Source organism: Camelus ferus, chromosome 5, assembly GCF_009834535.1.
Source record: "Camelus ferus isolate YT-003-E chromosome 5, BCGSAC_Cfer_1.0, whole genome shotgun sequence".
Taxonomy (NCBI): Eukaryota; Metazoa; Chordata; class Mammalia; order Artiodactyla; family Camelidae; genus Camelus; species Camelus ferus.
Window position 1 is genome coordinate 67,089,696 of NC_045700.1, and position 17,212 is coordinate 67,106,907.

Below are 17,212 nucleotides of genomic sequence, written 5' to 3' on the forward strand. Positions count from 1 at the left end.
GCAAGAATGGTGTCTGCTGTTTGCCCTGAAGCACTGAGATTCTGCATTGTGCCATGCAGAAACCATGCTGAAAGGGGGAAATTTGGGGGAATTCCTGGATTCTTGTATCTCTTCTGTGCTCAAGTTTGGGGCCCAACAGAATGCCACACAGTGCAAACGATCTCTGAGGCCTGTGGCCTGATGCCTTCTAAGGGCACAGGTTTCTGATTATATCTAACCTCTAGACAAACTCCAGTGCATTTGATCTATGTCAGGCTTAATAAAATCCTACACCATTCCTAGCTTTCAATTTATTTATATAAGGCGATCTTTCCCCTGCTGATTATAAGACCATCAGCTGGTGTTCCCCTTGGCCCTCCTTTTCCTCTGGTTGGATTTGTTTTGTGTTTTCTTTGGGCCATCACTGAAGTGGATGAAAGGCAAATTACAGCTGCGGGAGCCCCAGTGATGCGCACAAAGAGAGAAAACAAGCCGCACCTCCAGATCTGCAGTTTGGCTCAGACGTGGAGCCCACAACGCAGACAAATTAAAACTTAAAAATGAAGCTCTTTTCATCAAAGATTACAGAAAGGCCACAACGTTTGTGCAAAACAACTGCAGAGTCAGCGAAGAGAGGTGATGAGAACCAACAGCGGGCCACAGCCGACTGGCCGGGCTGCAGGGGTCTGCGCTAGGAGGGCAGGTCTCCCTTCAGCCTGCAAGAACCCACATTTAAACCGTCATAAAGGGCCAGGCAGGAGCCAAGACAGGCCATACTGGGCCTTGACATCTGGTGTTTATGATCCATGGAAATACAGTTTATGTACCACTTATCCTTGGGTTAGGTCTGAAATACCATACTGATAACAGTGCTGGTTTTGTCGCCTAAGATTAGAGTCCTGCTCTTTGGGGGACGAGAGAGAACCTGTAGAATTAGCCTCGGGATTAGAAGCAAGGCAGGAAAAGCAGTGATGAAATTCTCAAAGGTGGCTCCAAAACCAGTAATGCTAATGGAGCGCAAGCGATGGCTAATTGAATTCACTCTGGCATATTTGGCCCCAGGCCAGTTCATGAAAATGTTGACTGAGCCTGGCTCTTTGCTTGAAATAAATGCTTCCGAGAAGCTTTCATTTCATCCTTTACTAATGGGAACAAATGGCTTTAAGGATAACCAAATGCTATGTAGACAAAATGGGTAATGACACTGGTCATGAGAGGAACAAACAGTGCTCTAATCATGGACATTCTGCTCTATTCTCCTGCAGAGGACAGGTAGTGACATCTATCCTGAGCCTTCTGGACTGACAGAGCTTTCTGTAAGACCTGCAAACCCAGAAGCCTGTTTCCTTGAACATCACTTGAGCGGGTTTTATAGCTGTAAAAAGCACTCCTTCCTGAATCCTCTAGTGAGGAAGAAAAGCAGGACTCTGGCAGAAATAGGGTCTCCTGGACATGGACCTTTAAGGATGGTTCTTAGACCCTGAGGAAGGCTCCTGGGTTGATGGGATGCTTCTAATGTACCCATGAATAGGGGGTGGTGGAAAATCCTTCCACAACCTCTTTCTGAGCACCATCTAGAAACACTGAACAGCTAAGAGGCTGTCTTTCTGAAATTTTTTTTGCCCCCAATCCTCCTCTGATAGAAATATTTTTTATAACTATATTACTAACTACCCAAGAAAGAGAAGCAAAAGAAAAATACTTGTCAACAAGATCTGGTTTTTTGAGTAAAATTTCCCAAGTTCCTCTCCTCAAAGTTTTTAATAGAATGTTCTTTTTATAAAATGTTCCACCATGATATTTCCAGGTTTGCAGGAATCATGTAATTATCTTCATTATTTGCTCCAGAAATGAAGCCTGGAATCTCTTCGAGCCTTGAACATGCTACAAGTTCCCGTTTTGTCTGGGAAACTGCTCATAAATTGGAGCTCAACGTCCCCATGGAGGTAATAATTTGGTAGGCAAGGGGTAAGATGTTGCCACTTCTTCTTGAAAGGAAGCTGTCTCTGCAGCGCTGAGGACATGACTCAGCTTCGCTGCTCCCACTCCCCCAGGGGCCCTTTGAAAGCAAAGTCCAATCTCCGGGGATTTGCCATCAAGCGAAATTTTGTGGAATCACATGGAGCAATTTAGCACTTAGCAACTTTTGCAAAATCCCACACCAATCATAAAAGTTGGCTCAGCTGCACAAATTGGATAAAACTCCTAACAAGCAGTCATAAAAATAAAAGAAGGAAAAGCTGGCATTCAGCCGCAGGGAGAAAACCCACCTGCCTCCCACAGACACGCCCTGTGGCTCACAGGGCGATGTGTAAACTTGGGAAACACCAGTTCGTTCAAAGCCTACATTTCAACTTTGTTCTCACAAGCAAAGGTGAAAAAAAAAATCCCAGATGTTTGTATAAAAATATCATCATTTTATTACATTCCACACAATACATTTTCAAAGAGTTTCCAACGTCCACAAGTTATTTTGACACACAGGCAACTGAGCGATGCAAGAGATGTCACAGTTATAGGGCGAGGGGTTAAGAATAGGAAGTAAAAATCTTTACGTTTTCTTGTTGTTCTTTGGTAATTTTTGACTATTTAGGTGTTTACTTGCCTGCTAGTTTCCTTTTAAAGACAGGGTCTTTTTAAACACGGGATATCAACCTCAGCAATATTACTGGATTTCCTATCCTCTTCTGGCTTTAATCCAAAAATGTAGGACAAGGGAAAAGACAATTTTACTTTATTTTCAGCATTTCATTTTGTCAATGGCAATGCTACAGTTCTTTTTTCTTTTTCTTTTTCTGCCTTCACTGGCAATTAGGGAATAGCAATTATTAGCGTAATATCGCAGAAGGGGTTTTTTTACCCCAAAGGTAAGGGTTTCCCACCTGGAGCTGTTAACATGAAAGCTCCACTAAGGCAAAAATTTTACCGGCCTGAGCTAGACCTTCAATTCATTCATTCATTTATATTTTAATAGTTGCTATCACCCCTTTGTCTTCTGAGAAGCAACTCTAAACACATGCATGCATGCATTCACCTGTCCAGTCCATTTTTCTTCTCCCTCCATGAAGTACACAATTTTGCTTTATAAGCTGCAAGGCATGACATTTTATAGAAGAGCTGCCCTTTTAGCATAGTACCTGGATAATACTATGAGAATTGCTGGGGTGGAGAGAGAGAGAAAGAGAGACACACACACACAGAGAAAGAGAAGCGTGACATCCCTAGCTGAACTGCATCATGGGATTCACAAAGATTCGAGCAATCTCATCTTCTCAACGACAGCATGTACATAAAGATGATGCCACATGGGGCATCAGATAAAGATACAGCAAATTCACAAAGTTCTTGTCCTCTTCTTTTAAAGAAGGGAAATCCTCAAGGGTATATGATAACTCAGTTGCTACACTGACTGGATTTTCCAGCTGAGATTTCCTGACACCACGCATCCGTGGGGCACCTATTGGGATGTCAGTCATTTCAAGGGAATGTCTGGCGCCAAACGCACGACTGGATATGGATACTTGAGATAAAAAGCCTTAGTGACTGGCAGGGAAGTCATCACAAGGCATCCACGGTATCCTGCCACCCCTCCTCCCTTTCCCCATCTTTCCTTCCCCATCTTCAGCTGGGGTAAGACATTTCTTGAAATCTCAAGGTAGCTCATGCTCTAGCCTTTCATCTTTTTTCTTGGCAGGGCTGCTGTGGTTGAGACAGAGTAGCTCTTTGAAATAGAATAAGAGTGGGAGAACGCCGTTCTTTCAGGATGAAACAAACCAGATGCAAAAGTAAGTGTGTGTGCGTTGGAGAGACCTATGTGGATATGCCGAAAGAATGCTGAAAGTCTCTCACTCCCAAGCAGCCCCAAAAAATCATTAGTATTTTGTTCTCAGAAGGTACCTGGAGGCTTTCGGCCAAGGCAACCATCTTTGGAGAGAATCTTATACTTCCCCAGTGGATTCCTAGCAGGAGGTGAGAAATAAGCACCCACAAGGCTGAGCCCCAGGACACTGAGAATCTCATTAAAACATGAATTTTCTAATGAAATTGACTTCATTATTGAATCCATCCTTCGTACAGTACCATTAGGCAATTTATCTCTAACATCCCTCTCCCTGCATTGCTTAGAGAGGACAAATGGGCAGCAACGGATTTATCTTCATTATACCTTCTCCTGACCATGCAGCAACATCTGGAAATGCCAGGCCAGCCTATGAGGGCGTATTTGCCAGATGCCATGAATGCTCTAAGGGGTAGCACATTGGTACACTTAAAAATATGGTAACTTTTTATTTTTCTCATAATATTCAAAGAAGTCAGGTGAACAGCCTTATATTTTAGTGGCTATAGATTCGGGCACACATTAACACCATGAAAAGAAAGCAAATGATCCCTTTTCCCCCATATTTTACAAATGCTATTACAATGACCAATATAATACCAAAGAAGATGTTTTTTTAACCTTCATACTCAACCCCATCCCAAGTAGGGCACAAAGAACGCCCGGGGAGAGGAGATTTTTTTAAAGACAACGTTTCAGTCCTGTTCTCCTCCACCTCCTCCTGCTCCCAACTTAACAGGCTACTGCTGTTCCTACATCAGTCTCAGATCTGTTTTTCTCTATGACTTCTTCCAAGATTGGACTTAACCGATAAAAGCTAAACATTCATTATGAGCTTCTCTTTATAAGGCCACATGAGACAGCTTTGCTTCAGGGCTGGAAGGAGAGGAGTCCCGCCTGCACCCAATGGCTGTTACCTTGTTACTTCAAAGACGCCAGAGACATGACAAGGGGTCGTGTCTGAGTGCACTGGGGGAACCCTTCTCTTGGGTCAGGCGGGCTGGGCGTGGGGATAGGGATGGGAGAGCCACGTTTCCTTTCACGTGGCCTCGAGTTTTTAGGTACCTGGAGATGACAATGGTAGCCAACAGAAAGCCAGCCAGAGCTAGATAAGGCAACAAAAAGCTTCAATCTCTTCTCCAAGTAAACAAAACTAGTACAGTATATTATTTTCTGGAACATGTACCCCCCCGGAGAAGCAACACAAGAGTTAAAGGGGGCCCTCTCTGAACACACCCACACACTCCCCCCCCCCACCCCCAGTGAGCCAGTCTCTCTCTCACATCCACGCACACACAGAGAGATTCACACACGCAAATGTCTACTATGTACAAACACACAGACCGGGTTTCCCCTCAAGTCTCCTGGCGGACTGCCCACCGAGAGGAGGGATGGGATAAGGCAAGGGGAAGAAACAGGGAACCAGTCTCTGGAAGGAAACCAGCTGAACCTTGAGTTGTGAAGTGCTTAGGGGAGTATCTCTTCTTATATTCCAAGATGCAGCATTAGAGTTGGGGTTGATTGGTTTGGAATCAACAAAAAGAAAAAAAAAAAAAAAAAGAACCCAAGGAGAATGGTCGGGATGGATAAGAGCGCAGAGGGTTTGGGCCCCGAGAGAGGTGTCTGAGAGTTCACACAGAGACTAGGCGAGGAGAAAAAAGTGCAAAATCGAGGCAACGTGTCTGTAGTCTTTCTTGTTTGTTTTGGGTGCTGTCCTTGCTTCGGCCCTCAGCAGTGTGAGCTGCGGTCTTGTTCTAGTTTAATGGTTAGGGTGGGCTCCACCGCCAGAGGGGCCCCGTTGGTGTAGTGGGAGGTTTTGTAGGTGATGGAGTGATCAGTCTTCTTGGCCGCATAGCGGAACCGGTGGTAGTGGAGTACCAGGGCCAGCGCGACGGAGACCAGCACCAGCACGGCGCCCCCGGCGGCCATAACGTAATACCAGTAGGCTGGGATGGGCTGCACGGGCACCGTGTCCACTGTGGGCTCGGTCCCTGGTAGGAGGGTGCCCCCTGGTGGAGAGACACAGAAGAGTGTTGCTAGGCTGAGAGCATGCAGACTAATCAAAAACTAATTAAAAAAAAAAAGAAAAGAAACATACATGCTTTGGAGTGGATAGGGAAGGGCACACGGAATAAGATGGTACTGCGTATTTAGTGTGTTCCAAGCACTTTTCAGTGATCGACATTATTTCCTACTTACAACCTTATGAGAGGTAGGTACGGTACAGACCCATTTTACAGATAAGGAAATAGAGGCTCCAAGAGGTTAAATGAACAGTAGTTATTCAGCAAGTAAGCAGTAAGTATTATATTCAACCAAGAGCTGCATGATTACAAAACTTCTTTCCGTTAAACAATAATTACTCTATAACATATAGAAGCATTATGATTCACACATACCACACACACACACAAATACACACAGGTAAGTGATGCTGACGTGACTTCTGGGATTCCGTAGGACTGATTCTCTGAATGGGTGGAAATACAGTATTTGGTCTGGCTAGCCAGCATTCTCAAACAATGTATTAATTAATTAGGCTGGCTAGACTTGAAGGTGAATTCCACTCTGGTTTGCCAAGGCTTCCATGCCCATTGAAATCAGCCTGGTCTTGTTTAAACAGGTCAATTACCACTGTCAAGCCATGACTAACGCAGCTTCATTTTTTTTTTAATTCAATGGAAGATTAAAAAAGCTGATTGGAAGAATGTTGCAAGCAAAAAATGTGGGCACAAAATGACAGTAGGTATGTGAGAGCGAGAGTGAGTAAGTGAGAGCAAAGGGAGGGAGATCATTCTAATCACGGAAAAGACAGAGGAGGGAAGAGAAGCTAGCGGAGGATTGGGAAGGCAACTACATGCACTGGCCAGCCTCTGGTTGCCATGGAGATGATGTAGTCGACTGAAGCCCAGGGTAACTCTAGGGGAAGACTGGCTGGAGTCCCACTTGATGCAAAACAGTGCTACAACTTGATTCTCCCAATGATGTACATCAGAGGAGAATCTGGCCCAGGATGGGACCAGGAGCTTTTGAGCTTGCCAAAACTGGACATGATCTTCACTTCTGAAAAATGATGTATGCTTAACCTATGAAAAATTCCTCCCTAGCTGCTTACAGCAAGCGGTGGTGGCCAGAAAGATGCATCCTCTCTATCCACGGGATATCCCAGGTGGGGAACCCTCTCTGTGCACCAGTGGTCCCACTCTGTGGGTGTATCTCTGCCCAAGATGTAGACAAGGCTCATTTATACTTTCATGCCTCCCTAATGAGACCCCCGAACTCCTCAAGCAGAAGGATTCGCTCTCATCCTGGTTTCTACCTCAGGGTATGCACTGCGAAGGTGCTCCCTAAATGCTCTTGATGAAAAGACTGAACTGAGGTGACGACCCCTATTTCTGAGTCAGTATTCGCCGACTCCTGCAGCCTGAACACCAGAGCGCCTCTCTTTGATTTGGGGAATAGCTGAGGGGTGAGTCAGACCTTCTGATGTCTCCTCAGAAGTGCTAGGAAAATGAGAGCATTTTACTTGGAAGAGCTTTCAGAGCCTGCCCACCTTCCCGGCTCTCAGTCACTGGTTCCTCTAGTTTAAGGGGCCCACTTCTGCTGAGGTGCAGGGTTCGTTGGTGCCTATCGGGCCATCAGCAGTGCCACAGCGTTGGAGGCATTGTGACAAGCATGTGTCACCTGGGTAGCCACATCCACAGCTCCTGAGGTGGAAAGGATCCCAGAACCCCAGGATCCCTTTCTACACTGTCTCCTTCATTACCCCTACTGTGTTTCTTTATTCCCAAACCACTCCATCTTTTAATAATTTCATTACTGTGGCTGAGAAAGCTCCCTCCCTCCCTCTCTCCTCTCTCTTTGTGACCATATTGAAAATTATGCATAGAAACAGAGAGAAAGAGAAAGCAAGGCACTGAGAACAGCTCCTGGAAATGGCCAGCTTGCCAGTCACAGTGAACTAGTGTCGACTCATTATTCAGGTCACCAAGGGTATCTGCTGCCTGGCAACCATCCCGCCGTTGGATTTTCATGTGGGCTCAGAAGAACACACGAGAAACAACAAAGTGTGCGGGGATGGGCTCCACGTTCCTCCCCGAAGGTTATCCTCAGCTCTGCCTCTGCCTTCGATTTGGCTCCACCGTGAGGCCCATTCTCTAACGAGGCTGCAGCTCACCCGCGAGGGGAAAGGAAGGTGGGGAGCCCATGGGGACAAGCTCCCCAACGAAGCACCTGAGCAGGCTGTGGAGCAGAAGCACAGTTTTGCCAGGCAGAAAACAGCCACAACGACACAGTTTCAGGTCAAAGATCTGCTTTCCTTCAGCCAAAATGCTGGTTTTCAATATTAAAAACATCCCCTGGGGGCTCAAAGAGCCAGGGCCTTCATGCTACTCCTAGAGTGTTGCTTATGACAAAGGTGGGGCACTGTGTGGGGATGCTCCAGGGGAGCCGCTGGAGGAAGGAGAGCTCACAGGACGTGGATTCCATATTCTGAATCAGAGGGAGACCCCTGGCCTCGAGTTCTGCTCTGCTTTGGAAGACAAACTCCACTTTAGGTATAGGACCCTCTTCCCCTTCCCTGCCAGTGCTCCCCTCCCCCGAAATGATCGCCGTGTAGAAAATTTGAGCGACAAAAGCTATTCGGTGGACACCACTACTGGTTCCTTAAACATTTTCCCTGTATATTTGAAGAAATGAGAAAACACACTATGTGAATTTATGCTTTTAAAGTTAAGGGAGTTAGAAGAGAAGATACAGCTAACAGCCATCTTCCCATCCCCCTCAAGCTATTTTTGGTGACCTGCAGTTGGGGTCCAGAGTTTCTTAGAATATTCTCCAGAGCTAAAGATTCTCAACTCCCACAGGCCAGTGCACTGCCGGTTTGGAATCTGGCTCTGTGGCTGCTTCAAGGGCTGTATGCTAATGAGGCTGTAGTTTGCCAGCCAGAGAAAAGGAAGGTGATAGGTCAACAGGGGTCAATCCCTTTCCAAATCATCCTCCCAGATAACAGCAGCAATCCAGGGAACGTCAGCTGGGTGGGTGGATGGATGGATGGATGGATGGGTGGACAGATGAGTGGAGGCATGCATGCTGGACCAACATTGGCGGAATCCCTGGAAAAATGTTGATGGCCTAATGGTACTTCACAGAATAGTTATTCTTGGAAAGTGCTACATTCTCTTAGCTCATACTGTGCCTCTATGTCAAATCGCAAAAAAGGTGCCCCCCTCGGGCCGATGCTGCCTGCACCAGGTGTCCAGGTTGGTAAGTGGCCATATCTTAGCCCCATTTGCCCCCTCAGCCATATGGGATGGCCGGGCCATTGCTTCACAACACAGCAGCCTGGGCCATGTCCCCCAGGCATGGGAGAAAGAACACAGGTGACTTCAACCTTGTCCAGCACTGATGATGTGCTGAATGAAAGTCCCCTTTGATTGCTCTAACTTCCCCCACTTACTCACATACCTTTTTTCCCTCCAGTTGGAAAATGCTTTCAACTCCTGTTCTTTTTTTTTTTTAAATTAATTTCCACCTTCTAATTCTCCACAAAGTTTTCCCATTGTGTGAGATAATGAGAAACAGACATTTAAATAGTCAATAACTCCAAGTGTATTTGCAAGATTGAGCAGGCTTCCATCTGTAAAAGTTCTGAGCTCCCTGGAGAAAGGGGCAAGGTGAAGGTGGAGAAGTTGAATTTTGAGAAATAATAAATTCTACGAGCCATGCATGGGAGGAAAACAAGGGGAAAAAATAACACCATAGGTAGGTTCCTCCTATTCCTATTGTGCAAATAGGGTTACTGAATTAACAAGCCATTGGGAAATGTGACCCTGACTACAGCTGGAACGAGGGAACACTTCCTGGGTGCTGGGCTTTGGCCTCACGTGACTCATCTTTATTCCTCAGGACTCTCAGATGGAAGAGCTGAGCACCTGAGAGAAGAAGTGATTTTTCTTCCAGTTTCCCTGGAGGAAAGTTCAGGAGGAGGGCAGAACAGCACACAGTGAAACCCTAGAGACGGCCCGGAGCCCTCTTAGGGAGGTCACGCCGCTGGGAAGCAGCAGGCTCAGGACGGGAAGCCGGAAGCACGTGGACCAAATCCTCAGCCCGTGCTGGGCCTCAAGGCTCAGATAACCGAATCTGGCTCACTGCCTGTTTCTGCACATTTTGGAACACAGCCAGCCACGCTCATTACGTATGGCTTATGGCCTGCTGCTTTTGTGCTACAGGGGCAGAGGTGAGTACCAGCGACACAGAGAGTCCTAAAGGCCAACATATTTACTATCTGTCCTTTTACAGAAAACGTGTGCAGGGCCCTGTTCTAACCACGAAGGGCTGTGGCAGGAAGCAGCTCTCTGCCTTTCTGCCTCTGCCTTCTGTCTGAACCTGAGGACTGGCTCTGTCAAGTCCTCACTGAGTCACTGAAGAGAGAAAGCATCTCCCACAGCTAAGTGTATGAAATGTCCTCCGGACCTGGAGGAGTCACCCAGGTTTCCAAACGAAAAGTTTCGAAAGACCCCAGAGGTAAATCATCTCTCTCAGAAGGGGAAAAAAAGGCTCATCGCAAATAAGAAGTGTTTTAGGTCTGGGCTGCCAGCAGTCTTTTATGTGTAGGTTGAAAGTGAAGTCCCGGGTGAAGGGGCATTTCGGATAAAAGGTTTATTTAATTTGTGAGATTCAGCAAGCAAAAGAGAAGGCTGGCTCCTCTAGGAGAGTTTACAGAAGAGAATAGAAGAATGTGGCCACGCCCACCGATCTGTTTGGAAGAAGAATGTAAAAGCACAACATGTCCCTGAGAAACGGCTCCTTCGGTTTGCCCTACAAGCAGCGTATGAAAGATCATCGGAAGGTTTCCACTAGGATAGCAGAATCTGTGCTGATGCCCCACATCTGTCTAAAACGCCTCCTAATTCAGATGCTGAAGTCTCGGACACTTCTCTGTATGGTGGCACTTAGGCTCCTTCTTTTCAACTAAGGCTTTTCTGTTCTTGGACAGAGGAAAAAATGTCCCTCTCCCCTTAGAGAAACTGACGTGGGCAGCTGTCCAGATGAGTGGTAAACTTGTGGAGGGGATGTGTCAGGCTTCTGTGAGGCAAATCTCACAAAGGATGCCTTGGTGTCCCCTTAGGTTAGCCGTGGCAGCCGGGCAGTTAGCGGTTCACACGCGTCTCATATCCAGGCTTCCTAGCTCAGCGACACCAAGCCCGAATCTGGCAGCTGGGGGCGTCAGGGGGAGAGTGCCAAGGTGGAGTCATGCACCACAGCTGCCTAGCTGGAGCCCTGGCAGGGTTCAGGAATACTTCTCTGCCTTTCATCAGAGGGTTACGGAACGCCATTTAACCCTCACCGCATCTCAGAAGTGCTTCTGGTAGAGAGGGTCCTGGGAGGAAGGGAAGCCACAGAGAGAGGGAATTTGAGGCCAACCCCAGGTCATGTGCCCTGGGATGGGGTCATCACGCTGGTGGGCAAAGCCGTGGGGAGACAGCTGATGGAGATCGGGATGAGGGTGGGGATGGAAGGAGAGATAGGTAGGGGTGGGAAAGGGTGAAGGTGGGCCAGTTGGTACCAAATAATCAGAACTGAAAACCTGATGTACAGGGTCAACCCAGGCCAGCCCTGTCATTATCCCCAAATGGGTCCCCTCTGTGCCCACAAGACAGCCTGCGATGTTCGCTTTCTCTTGGTGTCACCTGGACGAACACCGCAGAGGACTGCAGAGAGTGAAACCCAGAGACGGGCCCCACAGTCCTCAGAACTGGTCTGAGATAAAACCCACGGTCACAGCCGTGAACAGGAGCTACTGATGTTCCTTTTCGTATCCATCCGTGGTAGACACAGTACTTCGGAATTCTTCCCTCAAGCTACCACCCGTGCCTGGGATTTCCACGGGTCTCTAACGGGTAGGGTACCAGACTGTCTCTCTGCTCCTGCTTTGTTCAAAGCCAACAGCTTCTAACATGAACAAGAACTCTTGCTTTTACTGCGACCTGCTAAAAATAACCACCTGGTTAACAACTACAGAACTCTGATTATGGGCTTTATATATTTTTACTCGCTTCTTTATTATTCTTTTTTACTTTTATTGAAAAACGAAAGTATTAGTTAAGAAAAAGTAATCCATCACCTTAATTACACCACTTTTCGGTTCCTTCCCCTGCCTTTCCTTTGCACAGATTTTCATTTGTTAAAGCTCAAATTCTAGAAAAAGATGCATGACGGCACTGTGTTTATAGCCAGTGCTTAAAAAAAACGAAAAAAGGAAAAAAAATGCACACCCAGTCTACTTTGTTTAAAACAAGAAAAAGTCTTTTTAAACATCACATGACAACACAGCTTATTCATTCTCTCTCCTTGTCCCTTTTCTCTTTTTCTCCATGACTTGTTTCTCTTCATACTGACTCATACCCCGGATACAATCAAAGTATACACACCAGGCAGAAAACACAAGGCGACTTGAATAAAAAGAAAATGTTTCATGGCAAGAAATGAGTAAGAGGCAGAAAATGAAAGACACTTCAAAATATAAAAGATTAAGGCAATCTAATATGACCCGGTCCAGAGGCCACTTTTACTGCATTCTTGTAAAGATCTACCTCGTATACATTGGTCTCTTCTAAACAATAAGAGTACTTCTCTCTCATGGCTAATTTATAATGGAAAAGAAAACAACCCAAGTTAAAAAAAAAAAAACAACCCAACATACTAACAATGTGTATGCCTGTTGTTAATAGGGTTTCACCATCAACTTTCCAGATCCTGCCTGCCCAAACCTGATTTCTCTGTTTCTCTTTTTGAGTGAAAAGGCTGATTTAATCCCCAAAGCATCTGCGCTTCCACCAAGCGAGGGCTGCCGCTGCCCTGACCAGGGGAGGTCACTAGGTTAGACAGAGCGAATGGTCCTCTTTTCCCTCCCAGATGGAAGGCTTCGCCAAGTCAGAACAGAGGTGCAGGCTGAGGTCAGAGGGGCCTCAGCCCCAAAGACGCCTCCCTGGCCCTGGGTTCACCCGGCTACCACGTCAGGAGTTTCACGTAAAACTTGCTGTTGTGATTGAAACTGTCCAGTCCCAATTCCCATCCTGCTCTTGGCTCCTTGGCCAAGTCTCTGCTCCCCACCCCTCGGTTTCCTCCTTCCAAGGATGCTCATGATTTCCCAAGACAACAGCCGTGGGCCAATCCATGCCACTCACGGGCTGCCTTGGCTTAACCCCCAAACCAACGCATCGGGAGCACACTGGACATCCTTACCTTCAAGTCCCTAAGCTCTGTGTTTATTCTGGCTAAATGAGCCCTGCGGCTCTGATATTTTATTTATATGTATATTTTTACAAGAGAACATAACTGTCCTGTGAAGCCTCACAGTAAACACAGCCTCCAGGAGAGCACATGTGCTCTGATTTATTGATTCTCTCACGGAAGCAAAGCGCTTGGCCACCGCACTTGTCAGTCACGGACCCGGACATGCGTGCTCACCCCGCAGAGCGTCTGCGGCGATGGCTGTGAGTAACCTAAACAGCCTTTCCTGGGAGCTCTGAGTCTCAACCATCAGTAAAATCAAGTGAAACAACAAAAGCAGGTTTTACTTCCCCAACATCATCATTCCTGAAGGTCAGAACTTGAATTCAACTTTAACATTCAGTTTTGACCTCAGCTTTCCTTCCAATACTTAAGATTCACATTAACAGAAATCTCACACACCAAGAGAACCAACATAGGCACGTGAATACTCTCAATACTTTAAAAGGGGCAATGGGGAGAGGGGATGGGGGTCAAGGAGGCAAGGAAGGGTGAGAAAGAAAGAAAAGATACTCTCTCTAGGTCTGTCGTTCCCCATTCTGCTGCCTCATCTCCTGTCCTAGGCTGTGGGGGATTGGTGGCAAACTGGGCGAGATGCTTTGGAATCAGAGAGTGCAGCTAGGTGGAAAACCAGGAATTCATCTCTTTCTAGCCAGGAGCTGGGCAGATTAATGAGAGTGAAGATAACAAGTCTAGACTTCAGATATAAAAATGACTTCCCTTATCTCTGAACTGCCAGCACCTGTGGGGTTCAGGCCAGCCCATACAAACAGGGCACAGAAACACTCATGATTGTTTGCATAGACTGGGCTCTGTCATTAGGTGAGGGTGAGTGTCTCTGGGTGTGCTTTTACACCCAGGTCAACTCAAGTGAAACATTTATAGAGTGGCTTCTAAATGCTTAGCATTGGAACTCAGGTGGAAACTTTCGCAGTGTCAAGAAGACTGCAAAAAGGGCAAAATGTGAAACCCACTGCATGAAATGGCACAGACATGAGCATCACCCAACCCTGGAGGTCTTTCCACCCTCCCTGGATAAGGCAAGCGTCCCAAATTCCCTTGTCTTTGCCCTCTATGTACTTCATTAGGGAGAAAAGGTCCTCTTCTGTTTTTTCAGTCCTGTATTTCAAGAGCTCTAACTCCAGTCACCAAATGTGCCTCCCTCTTTCCCTTATTGGACACCAGCTCCTGAATCCTGCAACTTTTCCTCCTTAGGATTATCATTCCTTGTCTTTCCCCTAACTTCCTTCCCTCCCCAAATTGCCCGCAGCGCACCTCACTGAGGGTTAATTGAGACCGCTGCCTTGGTACCCCGTAACTGGAAAGAAAGCATCTTCAAGTGAAAATAAATCATTGCCACCTCATTTCACTTTTAATTTACTGCTGCTTTTTTTTGTTCCGTCTCCCCGCAGCCTCTTCTTTCTCACCACTCATGCATCTCAGCCTCATTGCTCTCCGCTGGACAGTGCAAGGCTGAAAGGTTTATCTGTAACCTATTTGTCTCTATTATAGGTTTCTAAACTTTAATTAAACAAGAGACAGCGAGGATCTCAATCCCCCTTTCCCTGCACCTACAGGTGTTGTTGGTGCCATCTAGCGGTGGGAAGCTGTGGCATCTAGTTTCTCTTGTGAGCTTTGTCAAATTTGGAGGTTTATTGCCTTCACCAAATTCACATTACATAGGGGGAAGGAAAAGACATGCAGAAATTAAAAAAAAAATTTTTTTTACCTTTAAAATTCTCACCTGCAAAAGCTGAGATCGGTTCTAGAAAAAAAAATAGAAAGAATTTTGAGTTAGCTAAGGGGAAGAAAGAGGGTGCACACAGAATAGGATGAAGATGACTTTCATCAAGCTGTTTTGTAATATCCCACGGGAAGCACCCCACGTCCTCCACATGCTCTAGACCACATCTGACACACTATCAGCATGGGGGCCGGGTGGGCGGGGACAAGACTCTCAAAGTTGCTTTGGAACAAAAAAGTCCTTTATAGAGTAACAGGTCCCTGAAGCATTGTAATCAGTCACTTACCACTGATTACTTTCTCAGAGCCTGGATTACTTTTAGATGCCTGGGCTCTGAGAGTTGCCTGAAGGGATAGGGCAGTCCCAAATGCTTCTGACATCACCAGGCACATGCTCCCTGCCCGGGACCCAAGAGCCAAGAGAAGCACGTGGTGAGTCATTACAGTCACTCTGCAGACTAAAAGCAGGTCCCGTTCCTTCTCAGGGTTCCTCTTGCTTTTGGGGATATCCATGGCTCTGAGGGGAGGTGGCCCTTGGGGTGAACTGGGGAAAATGTGTGTATCGCAGGTAGGTTGGCTACTCAGCACTTCTGTTCAAGGCGAAAGTGTCCTTCCTGTGCTGGTCACCTGGCTTGCAGTGTTTAACCTTATGACTTTGGGACCTTGGGCATTAGAGGTCTTAGCTCCAAAGTAGAATCTAAACTCTTACCTCACAGGCCATGGTTTGCCTGGCAATTCATTCATGTAAAAGAACTGCGTGGGTAATTGTGTTATCACTCTGAGACAACATATGTACTATTTTTGCTCCCAAGTGAAGGCTTCCATTAAATCCATCAAGCCTTTCCAGCATGTAATTTTGACTGGCAGTTGCTCTCATCCTCTAGCATTTTCTTTGCTAAAAGCTGGAGTCTTGGCACCCTGAATCTCCATATACTTATTGCATGTCTATTTCTGAATGGGAACGGGGATTTAAGACTTCACCTCCTCTCACACCGCTCCCTTCCTGAATGCAGCCTAAGCTACATGGCGCTCAGACCTTGCCTCCTGCATAGACTGGCGCTGCCCCAACCACTGGGTAATAGCTGTGTTTGAAAATGATGTACTGCCTCCTCTTGTATATCCCAGCCCTCGGGAGAGCCTCGAAGGGACAGATATTCACATACCCATACAGTTCTCCAGCGGGACGTCGGTGCTTATCCGAATGTCATCAATAGCAATTTCTCCCGAACGTCCTTTTCCTATAACTCCCTCGAACACAATCTAGAAGCCAGAAGAAAAAGAGCCATGGTTAACTGAGCTTCCTGGTCCAAACAGTGCAAAGATTTCCAATTTTCTGTTAACTGCGGCTTACAATGTGTGTGTGTGTGCGCGCGCGCGCGTGTGTGTGCACGTGTGTGTGTGTGTGTGTGTGTGTGTGTGTGTTGCTGCACCTGGTACACATCTGTTGACCACATGGCTATGGTGCTTGAAATCTTGATTTGAAAAGAGTTGGTTCAAATCAAATGCAAATTTGAGGGGATTTTATATATATATATATAACAAAGTGATGGATATTGTTGTCCAGTGACTAGAGTATACTGTCTAAAAGGACCACAGTCAGAACGTGTTTAAAGGAGAGCTGAAATTTCCCCAGCCTTTTTGGATGTTTTTTTCCTTATAAATCTTCTAAACACCCAACCCAGGTATTGGGAAGCTCAGAGGATGTGAGCAGGTGGGGTAAGGTAAGACACGTAGTATCCAGGTTTGAATTGCCTTGGGGGTAGCACGATCTTATGGCTCATGATGACAACTCGAAGGGAAGTGATTTTCCTTCACCACTAGTTTACTAAGCACCTACTACATGCTAGGCACAACGACAGTTAAAACCTAATAAAACAAGACACTCTGCCCAGAGAACCTCAGCGCCTAGTGGGTGAGACAGAAATGCCAACAGGTGCTGGCCGCACAGCGCATCGAGGTCCGTGAGTGGGAACGAAGATGTGGCGGAAAGGAACTCAGGATGCCTTACAAGCCTGACAGTGACTGCAGGCTGCACACAGGAGCCCCTGGGCTCTGTGGTCTCCAGTCAGCCCTCCTTCTCGCCCTCCCTAGGTTCTCTCTGCAAACGAGCACATGTCCTCTGGCAAGCTGAGCGAGCAGTTGGCTGCCTCACCAGCCATCTGTTGCTGCCTCTCGTCTAGGGAGGAGCAGGTTAATGCTTTGGCTGGTTCTCCGTCACCTCTTCCACTGCGTTCCTACTCCTCCCCAAGGCGCAGCCACAGAGGCACAGACCCGTCTGTGCCTCAGTCTCTTGCTCTGTGGGCAGGAGATAATAGAACTCAACTCCTGGAGCTGTTGGGAGAGAAACCACTGACTTAG

The 17,212-nt window shown here is 46.8% G+C and overlaps 1 protein-coding gene across 4 annotated transcripts in view; it reads right to left on the bottom strand.

Moving 5' to 3' along the window:
* The window catches only part of NRP2 (neuropilin 2), a 111,508-nt gene that overhangs the window by 14,896 nt on the left and 79,400 nt on the right, over positions 1-17,212 (bottom strand). Inside the window, exons 14-16 of one of the 4 annotated variants that reach the window (XM_006194267.3) lie at positions 16,018-16,114; positions 14,841-14,876; positions 2,376-5,826 (exon numbers count right to left, since the gene is read on the bottom strand). In XM_006194267.3, the coding sequence (XP_006194329.1) occupies positions 5,546-5,826; positions 14,841-14,876; positions 16,018-16,114 (414 nt within the window). In that variant the 3' untranslated portion in view covers positions 2,376-5,545. Of the gene's footprint in view, positions 1-2,375; positions 5,827-14,840; positions 14,877-16,017; positions 16,115-17,212 lie in introns of those variants that run through there. The other 3 variants (XM_006194268.3, XM_032480016.1, XM_006194265.3) reach the window with 3 other exon arrangements.